Below are 23,658 nucleotides of genomic sequence, written 5' to 3' on the forward strand. Positions count from 1 at the left end.
TTTGGCTCTTATGAATGCTTTTATAAACATTTGTGTACAAGTTTTTATATAGATACATTTTCATATCTTTTGGTTATATACTTTAGTAGAATTGCTATGTCATGTAATTCCATTTAACCTTTTGAGGGACTGCCAAACTTTTTTCCAAAACACTTATAGTACGGTTTTACATTCCCACCAGCATTGCACAAGCGGTCATATTTCTGCACATCATCACCAAAACTTATCTGTTTGTTCTAAATTATAGCCATTCTAGTGGCTATGAGGTGGTATCTCTCTGTGGTTTTCTTTGCATTTCCATAAAGGCTAATGTTGAGTATCTTTTCATGTTCTTCTTGGCCATTTGTATATCTTTGGAGAAATGTCTATTCAGATCCTTTGCCCATTTATAATCAGGTTGTCTATTCCTTGTATATTCTGACCCCTTGTTGGATATGAGATGTGCAGGTTTTCTCCTGTTTTGTGGATTGTCTTTTCACTTTTTAAAAATAAGTTATGTATTTTATATATAGTATTGTGTATATGTCAATCCCAATCTGCTAATTTATCCCTCCCCCTCCTTCCTCCTTGGTAACCATGAGTTTACCTTCCTTTAAATCTCTATATCTCTGCCTCTTAGTTAATTACAGATAGTGAATTTATATGACATGCATAATCCTTCCATTGAAAGTGCTCAGTGAAAGGGTATGAAGTGGCATTTTTCAAATGAACATAATGTTACTGGCAGCAGACTGACAACAGTTTTGGTGATGAGAATTTCAGAATTTTGGATGAATAAGGACAGTGGTGATCATCTACTCAGAGACTGTTTTTAAGACTGTTAGAATCTTTGGAAGCAAATCCAAGCAAAAAGCCAGTAGATTTTGTAATTATAACTTATAAAGCTGTTTTCTACTTCTAGAGACCCTAATAAGCACACCCTGTTTAATTTCATGTTTTATTTGTACTTTTCCATCACATCTGCAAAAAACCTTCATATATCATTATTAGATCTTTGTGAGTGAGCTCTCCTGCCTGTTCCTACAGATAGACCATTTTTTGGAGGGGAGGGGGCTAAATTTTTTTTTTTAAGATTTATTTTCTTATTTATTTATTTATTTTTGGCTGCATTGGGTCTTCCATGCTGCACACGGGCTTCCTCTAGTTCAGGTGAGCAGGGGCTACTCTTCGTTGCGGTATGCAGATTTCTCATTGTGGCGACTTCGCTTGTTGAGGAGCGCAGGCTCTAGGCACGTGGGCTTCAGTAATTGCGGTGTGTGGGCTCAACAGTTGTGGCTCACGGGCTCTAGAGTGCAGATTCAGTAGTTGTGGCGCACGGTTTATGTGGGATCTTCCCAGCCCAGGGATCGAATCCATGTTCCCTGCATTGCAGGCAGATTCTTAACCACTGTGGCACCAGGGAAGCCCCTGGCGGGGGGCGGGGGGGGGGCGTTATAGTTGATTTACAATGTTGTGTTAGTTTTTGCTGTACAGCAAAGTGAATCAGTTCTACATATACTTGTATCCGCTCTTGTTGTAATTTTCTTCCCATATATGTCATTAGAGTATTCAGTAGAGTTCCCTGTGCTATACAGTAGGTCCTTATTAGTTATCTATTTTATATATATGTGTATATGTCAGTCCCAAATTATCCCTCCCCCTCTTCCCCCTGGTAACTATAAGTTTGATTTTTATGTCCGTGTCTCTATTTGTTTTGGGGTTTTGTTGTTGTTGTTTTGTTACTTTATTTTTTATTTTTATTTTTTAACATACAACAAACTGCATATATTTAGAGTGTACAATTTGGTATCCCAATCTCCCAATTTTGTAATCTCCCAGTTTTGTAAATAAGTTCATTTGTACCATTTTTTTTCTTTTAGATTCTACATATAAGCAATATCATATGATAGTTGTCTTTCTCTGTGTGACTTCATTCAGTATGACAATCGCTAGGTCCATCCACATTGCTGCAAATGGTATTATTTAATTCTTTTTTATGGCTGAGTAATACTCTGTTGTATATGTGTACCACATCTTCTCTATTCATTCCTCTGTCCATGGACATTTAGGTTGCTTCCATGTTCTGGCTGTTGTAAATAGTGCTGCAGTGAACATTAGGGTGCATGTATGTTTTTGAATTATGGTTTTCTCCAGATATATGCCCAGTAGTGGGATTGCTGGGTCATATGGTAACTCTATTTTTAGTTTTGCAAGGAAAGTCCATACTGTTCTCCATAGTGGCTGTATCAATTTACATTCCCACCAACAGTGCAAGAGCATTCCCTTTTCTTCACACCCTCTCCAGCATTTACTGTTTGTAGATTTCCTGATGATGCCCATTCTAACCAGTGTGAGGTGATACCTCATTGTAGTTTTGATTTGCATTTCTCTAATAATTAGTGATGTTGAACATCTTTTCATGTGCTTTTTTGCCATCTGTATGTCATCTTTGGAGAAATGTCTATTTAAATCTTCCACCCATTTTTTGATTGGGTTGTTCGTTTTTTTGATATTGAGCTGCATGAGCTGTTTGTATATTTTGGAGATTAATCCCTTGTCAGTTGCTTCGTTTTCAGATATTTTCTCTCCCATTCTGTGGGTTGTCTTTTCATTTTGTTTATAGTTTCCTTTGCTATGGGCTTTTTCTTAATGGTACTAGTTGAGCACAAAAATGGCTAATTCTGAAGTCCAGTTTATTTTTTCTTTTGTCACTTGAGCTTTTGGTGTTGTGTCTAAGTTTTGCCTAACCCAAGTTCACAAAGATTTACTCTTGTGTTTTCTACTAGAAGTTAATTTTTGTGTATAGTGTAAGGAAGGCCCAAATTTATTTTGCATGTGACTATCCTGTTAGAGCACCATTTGTTCAATAGAGTACTCTTTCCCCATTGTTGTTCCCCAAATCAGTTGTCCATAAATGTTAAGGGTTTATTTTTGGACTCTTCAGTTATGTTCCATTGACCTACATGTCTGTTCTTAATGCTAGTCCTACGAGTTTTGAAATAAGTTTTGAAGTCAGAAAGTATGAATCTTCAAACTTTGTTCTTATTACTCAACATTATTTTGGCTGTTCTTAATCCCTTATAATTCCACATGAATTTTAGGATCAATTGTCAGTTTCTTTCTTTCTCTCTCTCTCTCTCTCTCCCCCCTTCCTTCCTTCTTTCATTGGCTATGCCGGGTCTTCATTGCTGTGCACGGGCTTTGTGTAGTTGCAGAGAGCAGAGGCTTCTCTTTAGTGCACTGGGCAGGCTTCTTATTGCGGTGGCTTCTCTTGCTACAGAGCATGGGCTCTAGGTGCTTGGGCTTCAGTAGTTGTGGTACATGGGGTCAGTAGTTGTGGCTCACGGGCTGTAGAGTGCAGGTTCAGTAGTTGTGGCATGTGGGCTTAGTTACTCTGCAGCATGTGGGATCTTCCTGGACCAGGGCTCGAACCCATGTCGTCCCCTGCAATTGCAGATGGATTCTTAACCACTGCACAACCAGGGAAGCCCTCAATTGTCAATTTCTGAAAATAAACCAGCCGGGATTTTGATAGGGCCACATTTAATTTTTTTTATTGAATCTACACTAAAACATTATTATCCAAAATCTATAGTTTACATTAAGGTTCACTCTTGGTGTTGTACATTCTGTGAGTTTGGACAAGTGTACAATGACATGGATCCTCCATTATAGTATCACACAGAATATTTTGCCTACCAAAAAAAACCCTCTGTGCCTCCACCTATCATCCCTTCCTCCTAACCCCTGGAAACCACTGATCTTTTACTGTCTCCATAGTTTTTCTTTTCCAGGATGTCATATATTTAGAATCCAGCAGCATGTAGCCTTTTCACATTGGCTTCTTTCACTTAGTAATGTGCAGTTAAGGTTCTTCCATGTCTATCCATGGCTTGATAGCTCATCTCTTTTTAACATTGAATAGTATTTCATTGTCTTGATGTACTACAGTTTATCCATTTACCTACTAAAGCATATCTTGGTTGCTTTTATGATATGGCAATTATGATGGAAGTTGCTATTAAATACATCTATGTGCAAGTTTTTGGGTGGATGTAAGTTTTCAACTCCTTTAGGTAAATAGCAAGGAACACAATTACTGGATCATATATGGTAAGAGTATGTTTGGTTTTGTCAGAAACCACCAAGCTGTCTTTCAAAGTGGCTGTGCCATTTGCATTCCCACCAGCAATAAGGGAGAGTTCTGTCGTTGCTCCATCCATATCCTCACCAGCATTTGATATTGTCAAGTGTTTTGGATTTTCACCATTCTAATAGGTGTACAGTGGTTTTTGTTTGCTTGTTTTAATTTGCAATTAAAGTGCTTCTCAGTGTGCTGACCTCTACCCCCTTAGGTGAAGAATAGAATGCCCTGGCATATATCAGAATGGTTCCTTTCTGCCTCCTTCTCTTGGGAGCATGAGGGGATTTTTCTTTAATACTCACTATGAGGACCTGGTAAAAGCTCATGGAAATAAAACTTACAATTTTATTATTTATTTAAAAGTAAATGATTTTATTTATTTATTTGTGGCTGTGCTTGGTCTTCATTGCTGCACATGGGCTTTCTCTAGTTGTGGTGAGCAGGGGCTACTCTTCATTGTAGTGCGTAGGCTCCTCACTGTAGTGGCTTCTCTTGTTGTGGAGCATGGGCTCTAGGCTTGCGAGCTTCAGTAATTGCAGCACACAGGCTCAATAGTTGTGGCTCATGGGCTTAGTTGCTCTGCGGCATGTGGGATCTTCCTGGAGCAGGGATTGAACCCATGTCCCCTGCATTGGCAAGTGGATTCTTAACCACCACTGCACCACCTAGGAAGTCTAAAACTTACACATTTAGTGTGGTGGTCCCCCTGAAGTTTTTAACTCAGACTTGTTCACACTGAACCCCTAGCAATCATACAGTCCCCAGCAGAATTACAATTCAGGTTTTCCTACCCTAGCACTGGTTCTGCTCACACATTTCTGCTCTGGTAAGTTGTGATTTTCTTTATCCATCTGTCTGTCTCTCAAGTGTTTGCGTTAGCAGTTTGCTCTGTGACCTCACATCTGTGACAGTTCTAAGAAGAATTGTTGATTTTTTTGTTAGGGTAGTGTGGCGATTTCTAAGCTTACATGCTAGATTATAAACTGGAAGTTCTTAATTTTCATAATAATTATATGAAAGTGAATGTTATTCCCATCTTATAGATGAAGAAGCAGGCTTAGCAGTAGAACTAGTCAGCTATGAGAATTGAGTTTTAGATGGTAGAAGTCGGTAATTGCACAGTATGGCAGAGGAATAGAAGAGGAATCAAAATAGATATGATACGCTAGATTTGGCTCAAAGGCCGTCATGGGAACCTGGGAGTCCTTTTCCGGTAGAGTGAATCTGTCAGAAGAATGGGGTATTGGAACCAAGTGATTTTTATGGTGATAATTGAGGTAGTGAGACTCCTTTATAATGAAGGTGGGTCTTCTAAAAATATGTCATAAATCATACAAAAGTAGGTTTCATATCGCACAACATTGTTCTGCTGAATTGACAAAAACATCCCTATGTGTAATATCTATTTTGTCATTTGAAAATAAACAGCACTGCCACTCAGCAAAATGCTAAAGTTAGCAAAGCATGTTTTTGGTGTTCCGGTGTCCTCTTTTCTATCCTCAGTTGGTGATTCCCCTGTCACCTTTCTTTTCTCTCTTGGATGGTCAGGGCACCCTGTCTAACCTTTCTCTCCCAAATCAAAATAAGACATCTCTTATTTTGCCATTAATTGATATTAAGGCACCAATTCCTGATTAAGGCTAATTATAGTATAGCGTGAATGTGTTTTATTTAGCATTGTCTTCACTAGTCATTTGTATCCTAGTTTCTTGCCTTTTACTGTGATATATATATATATATATATATTTTGTGTGTGTGTGTGTATGGTGTAGAAGTAATAGAAGTAGATTTGAAGCTTAAGTGGGCCCTGAAGCCATAGGTACTGATAGGAGCAAAGAGACTTAAAAAACAGGACTAATAAAGATAGAGGATTGAAATCACAGGAGAATTGAATGGATCCAATTGTAGAAAGTACAACTGCAGTTAGATTTAAGTGAAATTTTCCAACTCAACAATTTATTTTGGGTAGATAAGTTTTGGATAGAAGTCTTCTAAAATATGTTTTACATTTTTAACATTTTTATTCCAATACACTGTCTTTGGTAATATTGTCTTACTAAGACTGATTCAAGTCACATTCCTCAGTGACTGGCCTCTCTTGGAATGGGGTAACAGCTGAAGCAGAGCAGAAAATGAGGATCAGAATCAGAGGGAAGAAATTATGTTTACTATTAGATATCATAAGTTTACCAAGGATAGGAACTGGAACAAATTTATCCTGCCACTTAGAATACTGCCACTTAGAATATCAAATGTTAAACTGAAGAGGTGATTGATTTCTTTTTTAAGAACTTTTATTGAGATACAGTTGAGATAATAAACAGCATATATTTAGAATGTACAATTTGGTATCCCAATCTCCGAATTCATTTCCCCCCAACCTTCCCCGCTTTCCCCCCATGGTGTCCATATGTTTGTTCTCTACATCTGTGTCTCTATTTCTGCCTTGCAAACTGGTGGATTTGTACCATTTTTCTATAGTCCGCATATATGTGTTAATATACGATATTTGCTTTTCTCTTTCTGACTCACTTCACTCTGAGAGTCTCTGGGTCCATCCATGTCTCTACAAATGTCTCAGTTTCATTGCTTTTTACAGCTGAGTAATATTCCACTGTATATATGTACCACATCTTTTTTATCCATTCATCTGTTGATGGGCATTTAGGTTGCTTCCATGTCCTGGCTATTGTAAATAGTGCTGCAATGAGCATTGGAGTGTATGTGTCTTTTTGAATTATGGTGTTCTCTGGGTATATGCCCAGCAGTGGGATTGCTGGGTCATATGGTAACTCTATTTTTAGTTTTGCAAGGAAAGTCCATACTGTTCTCCATAGTGGCTGTATCAATTTACATTCCCACCAACAGTGCAAGAGCGTTCCCTTTTCTTCACACCCTCTCTGGCATTTACTGTTTGTAGATTTCCTGATGATTCCCATTCTAACTGTGTGAGGTGATACCTCATTGTCGTTTTGATGTGCATTTCTCTAATAATTAGTGATGTTGAGCAGCTTTTCATGTGCCTCTTGGCCATCTGTATGTCTTCTTTGGAGAAATGTCTATTTAGGTCTTCTGCCCATTTTTTGATTGGCTTGTTTGTTTTTTTAATATTGAGCTGGATGAACTGTTTATATATTTTGGAGCTTAATCCTTTATTTCATTTGCAGATATTTTCTCCCATTCTGAGGGTTGTCTTTTCATCTTGCTTATCATTTCCTTTGCTGTGCAGAAGCTTTGAAGTTTCATTAGGTCCCACTTATTTATTTTTGTTTTTATTTCCATTATTCTAGGGGGTGGATCAAAAAAGATCTTGCTGTTATTTATGTCGAAGAGTGTTCTTCCTATGTTTTCCTCTAGGAGTTTTATAGTGACTGGCCTTACATTTAGGTCTTTAATCCATTTGGAGTTTATTTTTGTGTATGGTGTTGAGTGTTTTAATTTCATTCTTTTCCATGTAGCTGTCCAATTTTTCCAGCACCACTTATTGAAGAGGCTCCCTTTTCTCCATTGTATATCCTTGGCTCTTTTGTCATAGATTAGTTGACCATAGTTTATCTCTGGGCTTTCTATCCTGTTCCATTGGTCTATATTTCTGTTTGTGTGCCACTACCATACTGTCTTGATCACTGTAGCCTTGTAGTATAGCCTGAAGTCAGGAAGCCTGATTCCACCAACTCTGTCTTTCCTTCTCAAGATTGCTTTGGCTATTTGGGGTCTTTTGCATTTCCATACAAATCGTAAAATTTCTTGTTCTAGCTCTGTGAAAAATGCCTTTGGTAATTTGATGGGGATTGCATTGAATCTGTAAATTGCTTTGGGTAGTATAGTTATTTTCACAATGTTGATTCTTCCAATCCAGAAACATGCTATGTCCCTCCATCTGTTTGTGTTGTCTTTGATTTCCTTCATTAGTGTCTTATAGTTTTCTGAGTATAGGTCTTTTACCTCTTTGGTTAGGTTTTTTCCTAGGTATTTTATTCGTTTTGTTGCAGTGGTGAATGGGATTGTTTCCTTAATTTCTCTTTCTGATCTTTCATTGTTAGTGTATAGAAATGCAAGAGATTTCTGTGTGTTAGTTTTGTATCCTGCAGCTTTACCAAATTCATTGATTAGCTCAAGTAGTTTTCTGGTGGCATCTTTAGGATTTTCTATGTATAATATCATGTCATCTGTGAACAGGGACAGTTTTACTTCTTCTTTTCCAATTTGGATTGCTTTGATTTCTTTTTCTTCTCTGATTGCTGTGGCAAGGACTTCCAAAACTATGTTGAATAGTAGTGGCGAGAGTGGACATCCTTGTCTTGTTCCTGATCTTAGAGGGAATGCTTTCAGTTTTTCACCATTGAGAATGCTGTTTGCTGTGGGTTTGTTGTATATGGCCTTTATTATGTTGGTAGGTTCCCTCTGTGCCCACCTTCTGGAGAGTTTTTATCATAAATGGGTGTTGAATTTTGTCAACAGCTTTTTCTGCATCTATTGAGATGATCATGTGGTTTTTATCCTTCAATTTATTATTATGGTGTATCACATTGATTGATTTGCATATATTGAAGAATCCTTGCATTCCAGGGATAAACCCCACTTGCTCATGGTGTATGATCCTTTTAATGTGTTGTTAGATAAGATGTGATTTTTAAAAGATCAGGGACTTTCCTGGTGGAGCAGTGGTTAAGACTCCGAGCTCCCAATGCAGGGGGCCCAGGTTCGATCACTGGTCAAAGAACTAGATCCCACATGTGGTGAGTTCACATGCCACGACTAAGGAGTCCATGTGCCGCAGCTAAGACCGGGCACAGCCAGATTAATTAATTTAGAAAAAAAAAAAAAGGACTGATTTTCAGCTGGGTCTTTTCAAACTTCACAACCCTCCCTTTTCATTCTCACTCCTTCCCCTGTAAATCATTGAAATACTGACTTCTGAGCAGGTTTTCCTCTCATTTTACTGATCCAAAATTATTAGAAAGATTAGTTTATTATTCTCTGTAGGTAATAGAATCATGTCCCACAGTGTTGAATTATGTAGGAATATTTATGTTACTGAGTGAAATTTATTCTGTTTTTAGTTTTTGTACCTGCATTTTATAATTTCTTTTTCTCATCATCTTCCCAACAGTCTGATGATTCTTCATCTGCTGTTAATTCAACTCCCCTTGTAGTACCTCCTCTTCTAATATTCTGCATATTGGAAAATCAGATAATCAAGTTTGTCAAAATACTTCCTAGAAGCTGCCAATAGAAGAGAGCCCAAAGGTAGTAACTATGAGTAGAGCAGCATTTTTATTTGTGAATAAACTGTTTGGGGATTTGGATACATGGGCACCTTGTACTTTTTTTTTAGGTTCAAAAAGTTAGTTTTAGAGTTTCCTTTGCACAAATTTGCTTAAGTAAATTAAGTTGATTTTAGCAGTAAGTCCACATACACATAAGGGTAGAGAAACAAAAAGGAAAGAAACCTTCCTTAATATTGAGGTAAGCTTATCAGTATTTCATTTTTCACGTACACCTCCCATCACCCGCTGTGTTTCATTATCTGCAATTTTGTCCGTAGATATTGTTTCTCAAAATGTGCTTTAGTTACCTAGGACTCCTTATGTATAAATTCTTAAACTCAGTGTAATCTTTAGATTGATGAATACTTACCCTTAGGTCCACAGATCCCTATAGGGTCAAGCATAGAACTGCATTTCCGTGTAACTAATTTCCTTGGTAATCTTATGTAACCATTCAGAAGCACTGTCTGAGAAGGGACCCATGACTTTTCATCAGATTGGTAAAGGTTTTCATGCCACAGAGAAGGTTAAGAATCCCTGAGAGGCAGTCTCTGAGTTGCAGGTAATGAGCTCATATCTCTGCTGCTAGAAACCACAAAGCCTTTGGGGTTTGAGCCACAGAGTTCTGATAGGTGTGTGGTATAGGTATTTAGTTAACTTTTGCTGTTGCAACACTGTTAGGTAAATTGTCAGACTTCATTTAAGATTAGGTAGTGTGAAATAGAGCCATTTTAAAATGGCTGAGATTCTGAAATCTATTGAAAACTAACTTGAAGCACAACTTCTTAGTCATAAATGAAAAAAAATGTATCATAGGAAAACAGTAGCATCATAATTTCAAATTGCTTAGACTATGGAGTTCAGATTTTTTTGGCAACTCACAATAGAAAAAATATATTTTATACTATATTTTAGTTTATAAAAACAGAAACAAGTTTCATAAAACAGTATTGACCCTTACTATTGAATATTCTGTTTCACTTTCTAAAAAGTCCTAGCTTTGATCCTCTAAAACTGATTTCACAACCCACAGTGGTCATTACCTGCAGTCCAGAAAAAGACTCCAAGATATCACACCAAAAAGATAAGATTAGACATACATTTAAAATATTTTTTATATCTGGCATTTCAAGACAAAATCTCTTAAGGAATTCAAACTTGCCTCTCTAAAAAAGAGCATTTTAGAGAAGTGGGTACAGGGAAATACATTGTTTTGTAATAAGGTTAAATGGAGTATAATCTATAAAAATATTGAATGATTATGCTGTACACCTGAACCTAATATAATGTAAATCAACTATACTTCAACAACAGCAAAAACCTGTTAGAATACAAGAAATATACCTCCTACGTAAAGAGTTTTGCAAAATTCTTACAACTGAAGTTCACCAATTTTCACATAGAATTATTTTTGGGGGGTGATGTTAGCCCTGGTCCTTCAAAAAATAACTTTTGAAAAAGAGGGGGGGGAGGTATCCATTAGAGAACTTAGTGCAGTAAATGCAGTAACAGGCTTCCTGAGCTCCAAAGCCAACCCTTGGCTGCTACAAACATTCTTTTTGAAATTAACACTTTTTAAAGCTTTCATCTTTTAACTCTTTAAAGGCTGTGTATATTCTGACTCTGGTTTTGCAAAGAATTCTTGGCTTATTACTGTTAGCTTTCAGGTAGTTATATATTTGCATCTTCCATTTAAGGATGAAAGGTAATTATTGAAATGTATATTCTTATTCTTTGAACTGGTAATATTCAAAGATAGGATGTTTAAATGAGAAAAATTCCAGTATTTTTTGGCTGTAGCAAAAAACAGTAACTCATGCACTAAGTCACGGGAATAATCTGTTGGCCTACAACTACCCTGGAGATCTGCCCCACTGATAAGCAATTCTTTATAAGTGGGTACCATTTCCCCTATGGAAACCAGTTTGCTTGATGAGAAGGAAAAGGTGGTCTAATTTAGGTCTCATTTAGCAAAGAAAATAGTGGTGGTGCTTAGGAGACTCTTATCTAGACAAAGTTAACTCAGAGGAAAAGTGCTTTATTTTAGTGATATACACGTGGATTAGAATCAGAAAGCTGTCAAGGAACCAAGGCAGCCACTTTTTCCCATTTCTCTTACCCAGGGGCTTCAGAGTTTTTCATTTGTGGGCTTTCCTGTCTGTTCAGCATTTCTGTTCTGTCTTTAATACTATCAGTTTCCTCAAAACCTCAGTTTACACGTCTTTTATTTGCTGCCCAGTGACCTTTCAGGTCAGTTAATTCAGTTTTCCAATTCTAATTCTAAGAGAAGAAAGTCTTTTGATTCATCCTCTCTTCATCAGTCAGGAGGTTGCAAGTCATCAAATGTTAACTAGCCTGTGGATCCACTGGAATGTATGCCTGTCCCAGGAATTGCCAGGTCTTGGCAATTTAGGGATAGTAGAAGCCATGGGTAAGGTAATCATCTCTTGTTTGCTATCTCTGTATCCCCCTACTATGGGGGATTTAGGCTTTGTAAGGTCACCTTTGTAGGGTGACCTCATCTATCTTGGTCACCACTATATCTTCTTTGCCTAAAACAGTATCTGAAATGTGGTTGAATAATTCAAGAAATATTGTAATTTGTGCCTAGGCTCAAAATGTGACCTCGATTTCAGTTGTCTTGACCTTTAGATGGATTTATCTAATGACTTGCTAATGCTGAGTGCCTGTGGTGATAATGCCTACCAGCCCTCCACCAATTAGGATACTGTATATAACCCTGTATAACAAGTTCTCAGTGAACATTTATGTAATGAATGAAAAAAGGCAGCGTTTTCATTTCTTTAAAAAAATAAGCAAACGAATAAATGCCAAACTGCCTCCCTGGAAGCAGTGCTCTTTTTCCATGCAGATCACTTTGATTTGTGTACTTTCTCGTTAAATAAAACATATCGTTTGTCAGTATCATTGATGGGATGCTGGCATTTTTCCCCCTCTGTATATAATTGTGTTCCTTTTTGGTTCAGGAATTGCATTAATGCTAGTCTTTGGGGTTTTGTTTGGTTGGTTGGTTTGGGTTGTTTTGGTCAAGGTTCATTGAACATCATATATGCATTGATATCATTTATTCCAAATTCTCCATTTTATGGCCTTAAGTTTCTGTCTGGCAAAATGTAGAAACAGCATTCCCAGTAGGAGACTGCAGCTGGGGAGGGGGTGGTGCCAGCAGCAGCTTATAAGGCTGTAAGGAGAAAATCAGAAGAGCTGACTCTTCTGGAGGAAAGCATACAGCTTTTGGTGACAAGCTGCATTCTTTAGCAGTGACTTTATTTTTCCTTCATCACAAACCAGACTTGTACTGTTTCCAGCCTCAGCACATTATTTAGGCACTTCTCCACTGCATTGTTTTATTTAGTTTCTGAAATTATATCATATTCCCTAAGCTGGGTCCAGCTTTTAATGCAGTGCCTTTCAGATATACATGTTTATTTTACTCTTTGATCTGTTTCTGTCTTTCTTGACTTGTAAATTCCCTGAGATTGGGGCCCATTTTATTTTTCACAGCATCCATCATTTTACAGATGCTTCGTTATTTATTAACAAACAATTGGAACACTTCAGAGATTTTCCTCATCAGAAGGTCAGACCTTGCATTTTTGTATGACTGACCCTGTCTTTTCCCTTTACTCTGCCTTAGCACATTTTGTAATCCTTTGTTCCTTTTCTATTCTGTCCCTTTCCGTGATACTGCCTTTCTTTTTCTAATACATTTTAATTTAAATTATGCCCTTTCTTTAAGGCAAGTGCTTTGGCTTGGATTCTCTTGGGGTGTTGTTGTTGTTATTATGTGGGGTTTGTTTTTTGTGTGAGAAGACATGGAGAAGTAAAGCATTAAGGAAGAAAAAAATGTTTGTTTATTTGAAATATATTTGCTTCTCTTTGAATTCCCTCTTTCTCAAAATTTAAACTCACAGGGCAAGTACATGTATGTCTCCTATCAACACTGAGGAAATGGTAGTTAGATAAGATTAGAAGACATTTAAGTAGATGATGGGGGATAAAGGGAAGGGGGGAAGAAAGGTCTACCTTGGATGACTAATGATGTCATTATCGGAAGGCCCAGATATTTGAGCCCCTATAGTGGTTGGTACATTTTCTTAATTATTCCTTATAACACTCTTTTAAGATAATATTCTATTCATTTTTCTGATGGGGAACCTTAGGCTTAGAGGTATTAAGTAACTTGCCTATGATCACATCTGATAAGTGCCAGAGGCTGAAATTCTTTGATATGTCTGTGCTCCTTCCACTATACTTCTCTATTATTAGCCTAGATAGTGGGCATAGGAATTCTAAGTTTGAGAAGTTACTGTGGGATAGAAAAGTAGGTAGAAATTTCAAAGAAGCAACAAACCAGGTTATCATTTGGAGAAGGAATGTTGGTTGTAATTTATATCAGGTTTTCCTTTTTGGTTTTATTGTGTCATAATCCAAATCCTTAGCAAAATTTCCATACCATGTTTACAAAATCCTGATATGAATATATGACAGATTATGGGAGCATGAGTGTTTTGATTTAAATCATTCAGTTATCCAGTAATGTTTGAATCCCTACTATGTGAAAGATACTGTGCAAGGTAAATAGTATATATTGGTAAGCAGAGCAGATATAATCCCTGCCTTTATCAAGTTTATAGTTTAGTGGCAAAGGAATGCATTAATCAAATAATCATGCAGACAGTCACCCTTTTAGCCCAGGCACAAAATACTTCATGAATCATATTCATAGCCATAGAGGTGAGGGCAGCCAGTTGAATCACCCTTGAAGGTTGCCAGCATTTATATTAATTAGCAGTTTACTACATTGGTGATTTAGATTTTCATAAACCCATTCATTTTGTACTAAGTACCCTTGTACATTGTAATGATTAATTTGTAAACATTTTCCACAGGTTTTCAAAATCATATTTAGGGATCACTTTTTGTGGGGAGTAGTGGAGGTACTATTATTATTATCAGTCATTCTTCAAGAATATACTTAGCAAAGCAAAAACAACTTTGTAATCCCAGTGTTATAGCATGTATACTAACTTTAATAAGTATTTGACAGTTGGCTAGGGGTTGCTGGAAATGTAAAGAAACACTGAAATGAGAAGGAACACTGGAATAAGTTCATGGGTGAGTATTTTTAGCTATTAGTAGATAACATTTTTAGTAGGTCATTTATTCATCTATCTGTTCAATGAGGAGCAAAAACAAACACAGTTCTTATCATGGATCTTACATTCTGGTGGGAAAGACAACATTTAAATTACTATAAATATAAAATTACAAGTATGACAAGTGCTATGAAGACAAGTTACTTGGTGTATAAGAGCCTATAATAGAGGAGAATGGTTAGTTAGGAAAGATTTCCTAGGACTTCACATAAGAGAGATCATGCTTCTTTAAAGGATCTTAAAGAAGGCCACTGGGGCTAAAAAGCAGTGAGTGAGTTATTACATGAGGAAGGAGAGGGTGGGTGGTAGGTAGGTAGGTAACCAGACTATGCAGAGCTTTGGAGGTCTTATTAAGGACTTTGGACTCCATCCTAAGAACAATGGGGAGCTATTGAAGGAGTTTTCAGGTATGTTGAGGAGGGCATAGGGTTAGATTTGTTTTGGAAAGATTGCTCTAACTTCTGGATAGAGAACAAATTGAGATTTTCCTAGCTAATATTATACAGTAAGGAAGAAATGAGAATGTAGACTGGAGTATTGGCAGTTGACATGGAAAGAAATGAACAGATTCCATCAGCATTTTAATAGAAAATAAATTCGCTAGACCTTAGTGATGTATTAAATTTGGGAAGATAAGGAGGAGGGGCCAAGGATGTTTCTGTCATCCAGAACTAGAAAGGTGGTCATGTTACTTACTGAGATACGGAAGAGGACCAGGTTTTGGAGGGGAGTTCATTTTTGGACATCGAATTAGAACTGTCAGAGTAGAGCCTGGAGTTCAAAAGTGAGATCTAAACTGGAATATAAATTTGTGAAACATTTATGTCTAGGTGGTAGTTTTAGCTGTCAATATGGACATACTTGTTGGTGAAGAGTATAGGGCAGCAGAAGAGACCAGGACAAAAACAGTCACATTTGTGACTGCAGATACAGTCACATCATGAGGTTCTTGGGATTAGGATTTCAACATAAGGATTTTGGGGGATGCAGTTCAGCATGTAACACATCTGCGTCAAATGTGTTTTCTCTGTGCTAAATAATAAATGTTCAAAATAATAGTTCCTTCAGACTTGCTTTGAAAAAAGGAATAAAACACAAGTACTGTGTGGTTGCCATCGTCAAAACACACATTTTTCACAGAGGAGCAAAGGGTACGCGTGTCATGCAGAATCTTAGTTCCCCGACCAGGGATGGAGCCCATGCTTCCTGCAGTGGAAGCACAGAGTCTTAACCACTGGACCACCAGGGAAGTCCACAAAGGAACATTTCTAATAAACATCACCGGATAAACTACTTGAAAACAAAGGCGTCAATGCAGGCACTATCCATCACTGTTTTGGGGGTGGGTGGGGGGGGAGCTCCAGACTTGTGCCCCCTGCAGTGGAAGTGTGGAGCCCTAACCACTGGACTGCCAGGGAATTCCCTCCATCACTCTTAACATTATCTAGAATGATCTTCAATTCCATTGGAGGACTCGTAGTTCTTGGCATATAATTGTAATCACAGCTATGGTTTTTATTACTGCAAAAGAACACAAGTCACAGTTGGTAAAGGGAAAAGGTGCATAGGTCCATATGAAAGGCACAGGCTTCTAAGAGTTCTCCCTTAGTGGAGTCACACAGAATGTGTGCCAACGTGTGTGAGTTGTCACCTATCAGGGAAGCCCAAAGTACTGAGTAGGCAGCCTGCCTAGCATATACTAAAATTCTTGACTCCCAGAGGAAAAGCAGGTTTTCAGCATATATCATATTGTTCACACAAAGAGTTTAGGCTGAGTGAGCCATCAATTAGGGAATGTTGAGAACTGTCCCAGAATCCAGATCTTTTAAAAATTGCTGTTTTTATGTCCCTGGCCAGTCTTCCATCCAGTGTCTTATAGCTGACATGAGAAACAAGATTACATTTTGTCACCTAGAAAATACCATTGGATCTCTAGTTACTAAAACACTAACTCATACTTAAGGTCATTTTTAATAAATATGATGGGAATTAAACTAGGTGTGTGTGGTAAGAAAGGTGAGGCCATCTTTAAAATATCAGTTCTTAGTCATTTCCTTCCCTGTAGAGGGTTTCTGAAAAGTTGCATGTAAACTGAAATCAGAATGGTGAATCATTTAAAGTATCTAGAGGGTTTCTTTGACTTAACAAAAATACCAAAGAAGAAAATACATCCATAATGTAAGAGGGGTTTTGTTTTTGTATCTATTAATATGCTTCTTCATAAAATAGAGCTTTCCTTTTCTGTTCTGCTGTGTTCTCTATATCCATATGTGAACCACAAGACCAGAGAAATCTAGCCTCTTAAAAAGCACATGCTTAGAGACAGTTAAGGTGTTTTTGTTTGTAGTATAGGTCTTTTTGTTTGTAATAGGTATGTTCGAGGATTAAGGAGTCCCTTATTACCCACAGTCTTTACTAAATTGTTTCACTGACTTCCATATGAGTCATATCATGATGTAGATGGCAGCTCATCAAGAGTGGTCAGTTGGTCTGGGACTGAGAATAAGAAAGGTAGTCTAGACTGGAAATCATAATTCAAGAGTTGAAAATCTGAATTGGCAGGGGTTACAATAGAGACCAAAGAGTTTCTTGTATTTAGAGACAAGCCAGAAAGCTAGGACCAAAGCCAGGGGCAATAGCAGTTAGCTTGAAGTCTACAAACCAGAGTCATTTGATGCTGGAGAGAAAGCAAAGGGTTAGAATAACGTACTTGCTACAGGAATTATCAGAGACCTTTTAATTTTTCAGACTGAAAATCCCATATTCATAAATAGCAGTTTTAAAAATGGTGTTGATTCGTAGGATTCTGCAAAGGTACCCCAGGTAGGAGTGGGGGTGTGGGATTCTATTTTTCTATCAGCAATAGAATCTATTTTACGGGACAGTTTCAAAATGGAATTGATGTTCTTTGAAATTCTTAAATTCTGGAAGTTGTTGAAGTTATAAAACCTTTATTGCAGATGAAAAAATCTTTATAACTTTATTAGATATTCCTTACTTTGATGGCTTTCTTAAAATGTCATTTCAATGTAATATAAATGGACAAACTCCAAATCATTTAACTGGGAGAATCTCCTTGCTATCCAGCAACCAACCATGATATAGTGCAAATTACCAGCTTAAAAGGGAGACCAGAATGCTAATTCCAGCATTTTCAGTAACTATGTAACTGTAGATAAGCTTGGGCCTATAAAATGAGAGAGTTGTTCTTAAGTGAATTTCTAAGATTCTTTTTTGAAAAGTTTTACTTACCTCTGTCATAGTCTAGTCCATTTCTTCTTTTTTTAAAAAATTGTTCTATTTCATTTCCAGCTTTATTGAGGTATAACTGACATACAAAATTGAAAATTCAGTCCATTTCTTAAACATTGGAATGCTGTTCTATAGTCACATAATAGTAGAGACGCAATAATAGTAGCTAATATCTATTTAATGAGCTTTTGTGTACAGCAGTTGCAAGTCTCATTTAATTTTTACAGTAATCCTAGTACTTTACACATAGAGAAACTGAGGCTAATAGAGGTTTTAAGTAACTTGGTCAAGGTCTTATGACTAATAAGTAGCAGAGCAGGGAAAGTCTTTTTGCCTCCGAACTGTGAAACTTTTCTGCATCGAAAGGTAGCCTGCTAGGTATAAAACCTTAAAGAGGCGAGTATCTAAACCAGAGGTACAACAGCCATTTTTATGATCTTTAATAGCAGAAGGGTTGTGCAACTTTTATATACACTATAAAGCCTGATCAACAAAGTTATTTTTCTAGTGCATAAAAGATTCTCTGAGTTTGACCTACAAACTGAAAATTTTTGTATATATACAAATTTGTTTAAAAGGAAATATTTGTTTAAAAAAATAACTTTTTATAAAGCAGAAAATTTCCTGTAGTCACAGTGCTGTAGATACATAGGACTGAAAGAAAGCTTTCATGCTGCTCCAAAGAAATGCAGTCAGTTTTGTACTTCACTTTCTCTTTGAAAGCTAGAAGAATTGACAGTCTCTTCTCACCTGATGACTGCAGTTGTTAACTGAAATTTCACTGTATTCTGTATAAAATTCTCTTATAGGTCGACACCTATGCAATTAAGCTCAGGCTACAGGCAGAGTCTGTCAATATTAGGTGACGGAAAGGAGAATTGGGGAAAGCTTTATGTCAACAACCTGCTAGTCAAGGTAGAATTTGAACCAGTAGCCCTGCAGGGGAAAGTAGAGGGAACAGCAAGCACAAAGGCAGTAGAATGTACACGCATGAAACTTACAGGAAACAGCTAATTGGGCTGCAGTAATAGACACAGCTCTTCGAATGCAATATTAATAGTTTGAATAGCTACTATTTATTGAGTTCCTGCCATTCCAAGGTTCACCATCGTTCTCATTTAAGTCTTATAGCAACTGTATAAGGTAGGGTAACCCAGATAGATTAAGTCACTTCAACATGGTCGCTCTGTTAAGTGGCAGAGAAGTAACTTAAACCCAGGGTTATCTGGATCCAAGAATCATACTTAATAATAATACATCTTCTTTGCATGTAATATGAACTAAATAAATATTTGGGTGAAGAATATAGTTCTGATAAGCATTCACTTGCTTGGTTATTATTTCCTAAATGGTGAGCTTAGAAGTATGAAAGTAACCATTAATGATTTTATGTGGAAATTCATAAAACATGAAACTTTGAACTACTGGCATTTTACTGGAGATTGTAATCTTAATTATTTGATAAAGGATTTATTGTGTTCTGAGAACTTTAATTACAGATTTGTTCTGAATCTCAGAGAAAAGAAGTATTTAAAGTCTTAAGTTGAAGTGCCTTTGACAAGAAACTCAGTAATAACTACTGTCAGAAAAGGTGTTTATAAGAATAAGGCTAATTTAAAGGGACATAATGGTATCTTTAAGAGACATTGTGGTGAAGTGTCTTTTCCTTTAATTAAATATTTCAGTATTTGAGCCTACTTTATGTGTGTCTGTGACTTTCTCCTAGAATTTCTCTTTTGAGAAGGATATTTATATTTGAGCCCTTATAAAGTCTGTAATTATGGGTGCTCTTATTTTATTTTGAACCTCAGAAGCCATTGGCTCAAATCAGCCTCAATTGATGCTAGTTCTGAGTGCTTATGGAGGTTATTTCACAGATTTTCTTTAAAGTTTAACACAAATTTAGCAATTATTCCTGAAGGCATAATCTCATACTTGCAAATGTTGGCTGTCATTGTAAACGAGTGCTTAAATTGTAGAAATCAGGAGTGATCCTCAAGATGAATGAAAATAACATCTTCTAATGTAATTTGAATAGGTAGTTGTGATTTAATGTAGATTTTCTCATGAAAACATCATACATGGATTGAAAGTGTTATGTCTCAGTTTATTCAGTAGAGATGTCTGAAACACCACATTAGGTGGCTCAAAAATGGTTTTAGCCACAATGAAATTAGGTCAGAGATGCATTATTTTCCTCGTATTCATTGAGGTTTCTTCTCAAATGTCTCATCAGAGAGATTTTTTTTTTCTGAGTATCTTATCTAAAGTAGCATTCTCCATCAATCAAGGAACTTTATTTTGTTTACTCTTCACTCCCCATTACCTAGCACATAATAGATACTCAGGTATCTGTTGAAAGAATGTATAGAGTGTGAATAAAATTTTCTCATAATTGTGAGCAAAAAAAAAGCAGTACAGTTGACCCTTGAACAACACAGGTTTGAATTACATGGGGCCACTTATATATACACAGATTTTTTCAGCAGATAACGAATTACAGTAGTACATGATCCATGCAGTACTTGGGTGTGTGTTCCATTTGGAAGGAAGGCGGTCTCATTTGGCTCACTGGATTATCATATCCAAATATGTATCTAAAAGCCTGAAAGGAATTTTACAGAAGTTATTGCAATAATGTCCAGTCTTCCCAAGTAAATAATAAATTAATCTTAAGATTGTTGTCTGTATGGAATGAAATAAGTTTGCAAGTAAGAAGAATCTATAATGGCCAGTTCTAATGTAAATAATGATATACTGAGGCTACAAAACTCAATTGTGGCCTACGGAATATTGAATATAGTCTGGTTAATTAGTTACATTGGTTTATCTTTTTGTGTCAGGAATGAATATGTCTGTATTATATCGTTTTCCTGTAGAAATACTTCAGGTAACATTCCATGCCATTTTTTTTGGTAAAGCTTGTGTTTATATCCTTTAAAAGTAGGTCAGATATGCTAAAGTTAAGGCAGGGTTAAACAAAATCTCATGCTACTGCATGCTTGTCCAGTCTCCTACCCAAGGACCTCTCCCGCAGCCAAATAAAAAGGAAGAAACAAAAGGAAAACATCACCCCAGAAAACAAAGTTTTAAAAAATAATTCTTTTCTCCATTTTTAAAAATTTAGGAACAAGTTCCAGTTCCGGTCTATCATCCAACACCTAGCCAGACTCGCCTGGCAACTCAGCTGACTGAAGAGGAACAAATTAGGATAGCTCAAAGAATAGGCCTTATACAGCATCTGCCTAAAGGAGTTTATGACCCTGGAAGAGATGGATCAGAAAAAAAGATCCGGGAGTAAGTTTTAATTTATACATGTTTCAAAGGCCTATCTTCAGAGATTTGTTTTTTAAAAATACTCTCCTGCATTTTGGAAGTCAGGTATTTAATCAGTTCTTACAAGAAAATGTTTAGATATAGCAATTAAGAAGAATTTTCATATAAAAATATCTAAGAAAGATGCAAATTCTGACCATTTTATATGTTGCTTTTGTCCATTTGGATGACAGTTAAGGTCACTTAAAAATGATTTACCTGTGTAATAAGTGTGAACTAACACTAGCTTTGCTAGTGGCCTAATCAGTTGGGAAAGCCATTTGGCAGTATGCCAAGGACCTTTAGATCTAAACTTTTTGAGACAGTTGATTCTAGAGATCTATCCTAAAATAGGTATCGCACTTCAACCCCTAGAGTTTTATTCATAAAGATAGTCACCATATTTTTATTTAGTGAAAAACAACAGTAGAGGAATACTTTGGTAGGTTATATAGCCATTAAAATTGTTTGCTAAGGGTTTTAGTGATATGAGGGAAATGTTATCCATTTCTTAACTTGTAGAGTAATTATACTAAGCCTGATGAGTTAAATATAAAATTTTACTTCTAGGGAGATTTTGTCCTCAGAGCTCATTATTGTCTGAAAATCCCTAATGAGGACAGCCATTCTCCTTTTAGATTGAGAATGGTCTTTACCAACACAGACATCAAATAATTTACTGTGTTGTGTCTGGCTCTTTGAGCCATAGCAGTGAGCCTGAAACTGGGGTTATTGAAGAGACCTTTAGCCTATACTAGCCCAGTAAGTAGGCTGAAATTAGTGGTTCTGTATTTACATATAGTTATTAAAGTGAAAACTATCTGGGCTTACAGTAAAAGCTCAGTTCAAGTAAACAAAATTAATCTAACATGGTTTCCTACCTACTAAAGCTTCGTATTCTCCTTAAGGTGTCTTTTGTAATATGTAGCTATTACAAGTATAGTTCTAGCAATGGACTTGATCCCTGTGTGATACCTTTCTCTTTGCCCTGTTGATTGCTCTCAAACTCTTTAAATTCCCAGGTGACTGAAATAAGAGATTGTGGCTGGATAACACTTACTAGAAAAAAATTCAATCTGTATGCTTAGGTGGTAGGATGACAGGCAAGCCATTTTCATCTGTTCATATTAACATTGTCTTCTTCATGGGGATTTTAAAGAGTGTTCTAGATAGATCACTTCTCTAAAAATGCTTTCTTATTTCTCTCCCTCACCCTCAACAGGTGTGTGATCTGTATGATGGACTTTGTTTATGGGGACCCAATTCGATTTCTGCCGTGCATGCACATCTATCACCTGGACTGTATAGATGACTGGTTGATGAGATCCTTCACGTGCCCCTCCTGCATGGAGCCAGTTGATGCAGCACTGCTTTCGTCCTACGAGACTAATTGAGCCAGGGTCTCTCATCTGACTTCAAGTGAACCATCATTTTTGGTGGTTTTGATCTTTTGTCACTGAGCCCAAAGAGCCAGGGATTAGGAATTAAGATCATGCACAAAAGTTTCCTAAAAATTCCTGAATGGCTGCAGATGTTGGGGAAAAGTACGTGATATTTTAGAAACTTAGGGGGAAAAGTAGGATGGTATTTTTATGTAAAGCCTTGACCCAGTGTTCAAAAATATAATTGTATTTAGATCTTGTTATTGCTCCAGTACATAGGAATTGTGTAAAGTGTTACAGCAGCTTATATGTTTAAATTGTGTATGTCGAAGATTAGGAAAAAGATAGTGGTTGTTTTTCCTAAATGAAATAACTTCTTCCCCCCACCCAAATTCTTTTCTGAAGTTGCTGGCATTTGGGTCAAGGTTTTATTAAAAGCTACATTTTATAACACTGGCACAAAAAAAGTAGTTTTAAGCTTGTTTGCACAGTTCTTTTTTTCCATTGGAAATGGAATTCATTGCCTTAGGTCTTTTTAAATAGTGTATTATTATTGTTGGGGCTGGCTCTATGCTTGAAAACCAGTTTATTTATAACCTGTTATAAGTGCTATATCTGTTTGCAGTTAGGAAGTGCAGAATTCAAAGTGATCTCCTAGCTTGTAAGCAAACTGAGATGCACTATCCCTTTTCTATTAAAAAATGAGTTAATGTGTCAAGAAACCAACTCTAGTAAAGTGGGGTTTAATATTACCCTTTCTTATGTATTCTAATTATTTTGGTTGTTCATATGGTGATAATTAAAAAGTCAAGGTAAATTTTAAATATTGAGTTCTGATTTATTGAGCTTGAATTATGCCACCATGCTTATGTAAAAATGAAAGTGGCACCATGGTTAAACTGAGAAAAGTTTCTCAGTTGTAACAATTCTGATTTATTCTTTCCTGTGCCCTCCTTCCCTGTTGTCTTGAACCATAGCAAAAGGATACTGCATCTCTTCTTGTTGTAGTGCTGAGGTTATTGAAGTTATATAAAACACATCTCAGTCTGTTTCTTGGAAGGAAAGTCCTGCTAGTTGACTGACAGTTCTAAGCAGGAAGAATTAAGATAAATGTGTTTCATGTTTTGCACACAGAT

The 23,658-nt window shown here is 36.7% G+C and overlaps 1 protein-coding gene across 1 annotated transcript in view; it reads left to right on the forward strand.

The window, feature by feature from the left end:
• Positions 1–22,534, forward strand: part of RNF11 (ring finger protein 11) — a 32,392-nt gene extending 9,858 nt beyond the window's left edge. The window contains exons 2-3 of the mRNA XM_057710562.1: positions 20,953–21,122; positions 22,363–22,534. Of these exons, the coding sequence (XP_057566545.1) occupies positions 20,953–21,122; positions 22,363–22,534 (342 nt within the window). The remainder of the gene's footprint in view (positions 1–20,952; positions 21,123–22,362) is intronic.
• Positions 22,535–23,658: the final 1,124 nt, after the last annotated feature.

This window comes from Hippopotamus amphibius, chromosome 1, assembly GCF_030028045.1.
Source record: "Hippopotamus amphibius kiboko isolate mHipAmp2 chromosome 1, mHipAmp2.hap2, whole genome shotgun sequence".
Classification (NCBI taxonomy): Eukaryota; Metazoa; Chordata; class Mammalia; order Artiodactyla; family Hippopotamidae; genus Hippopotamus; species Hippopotamus amphibius.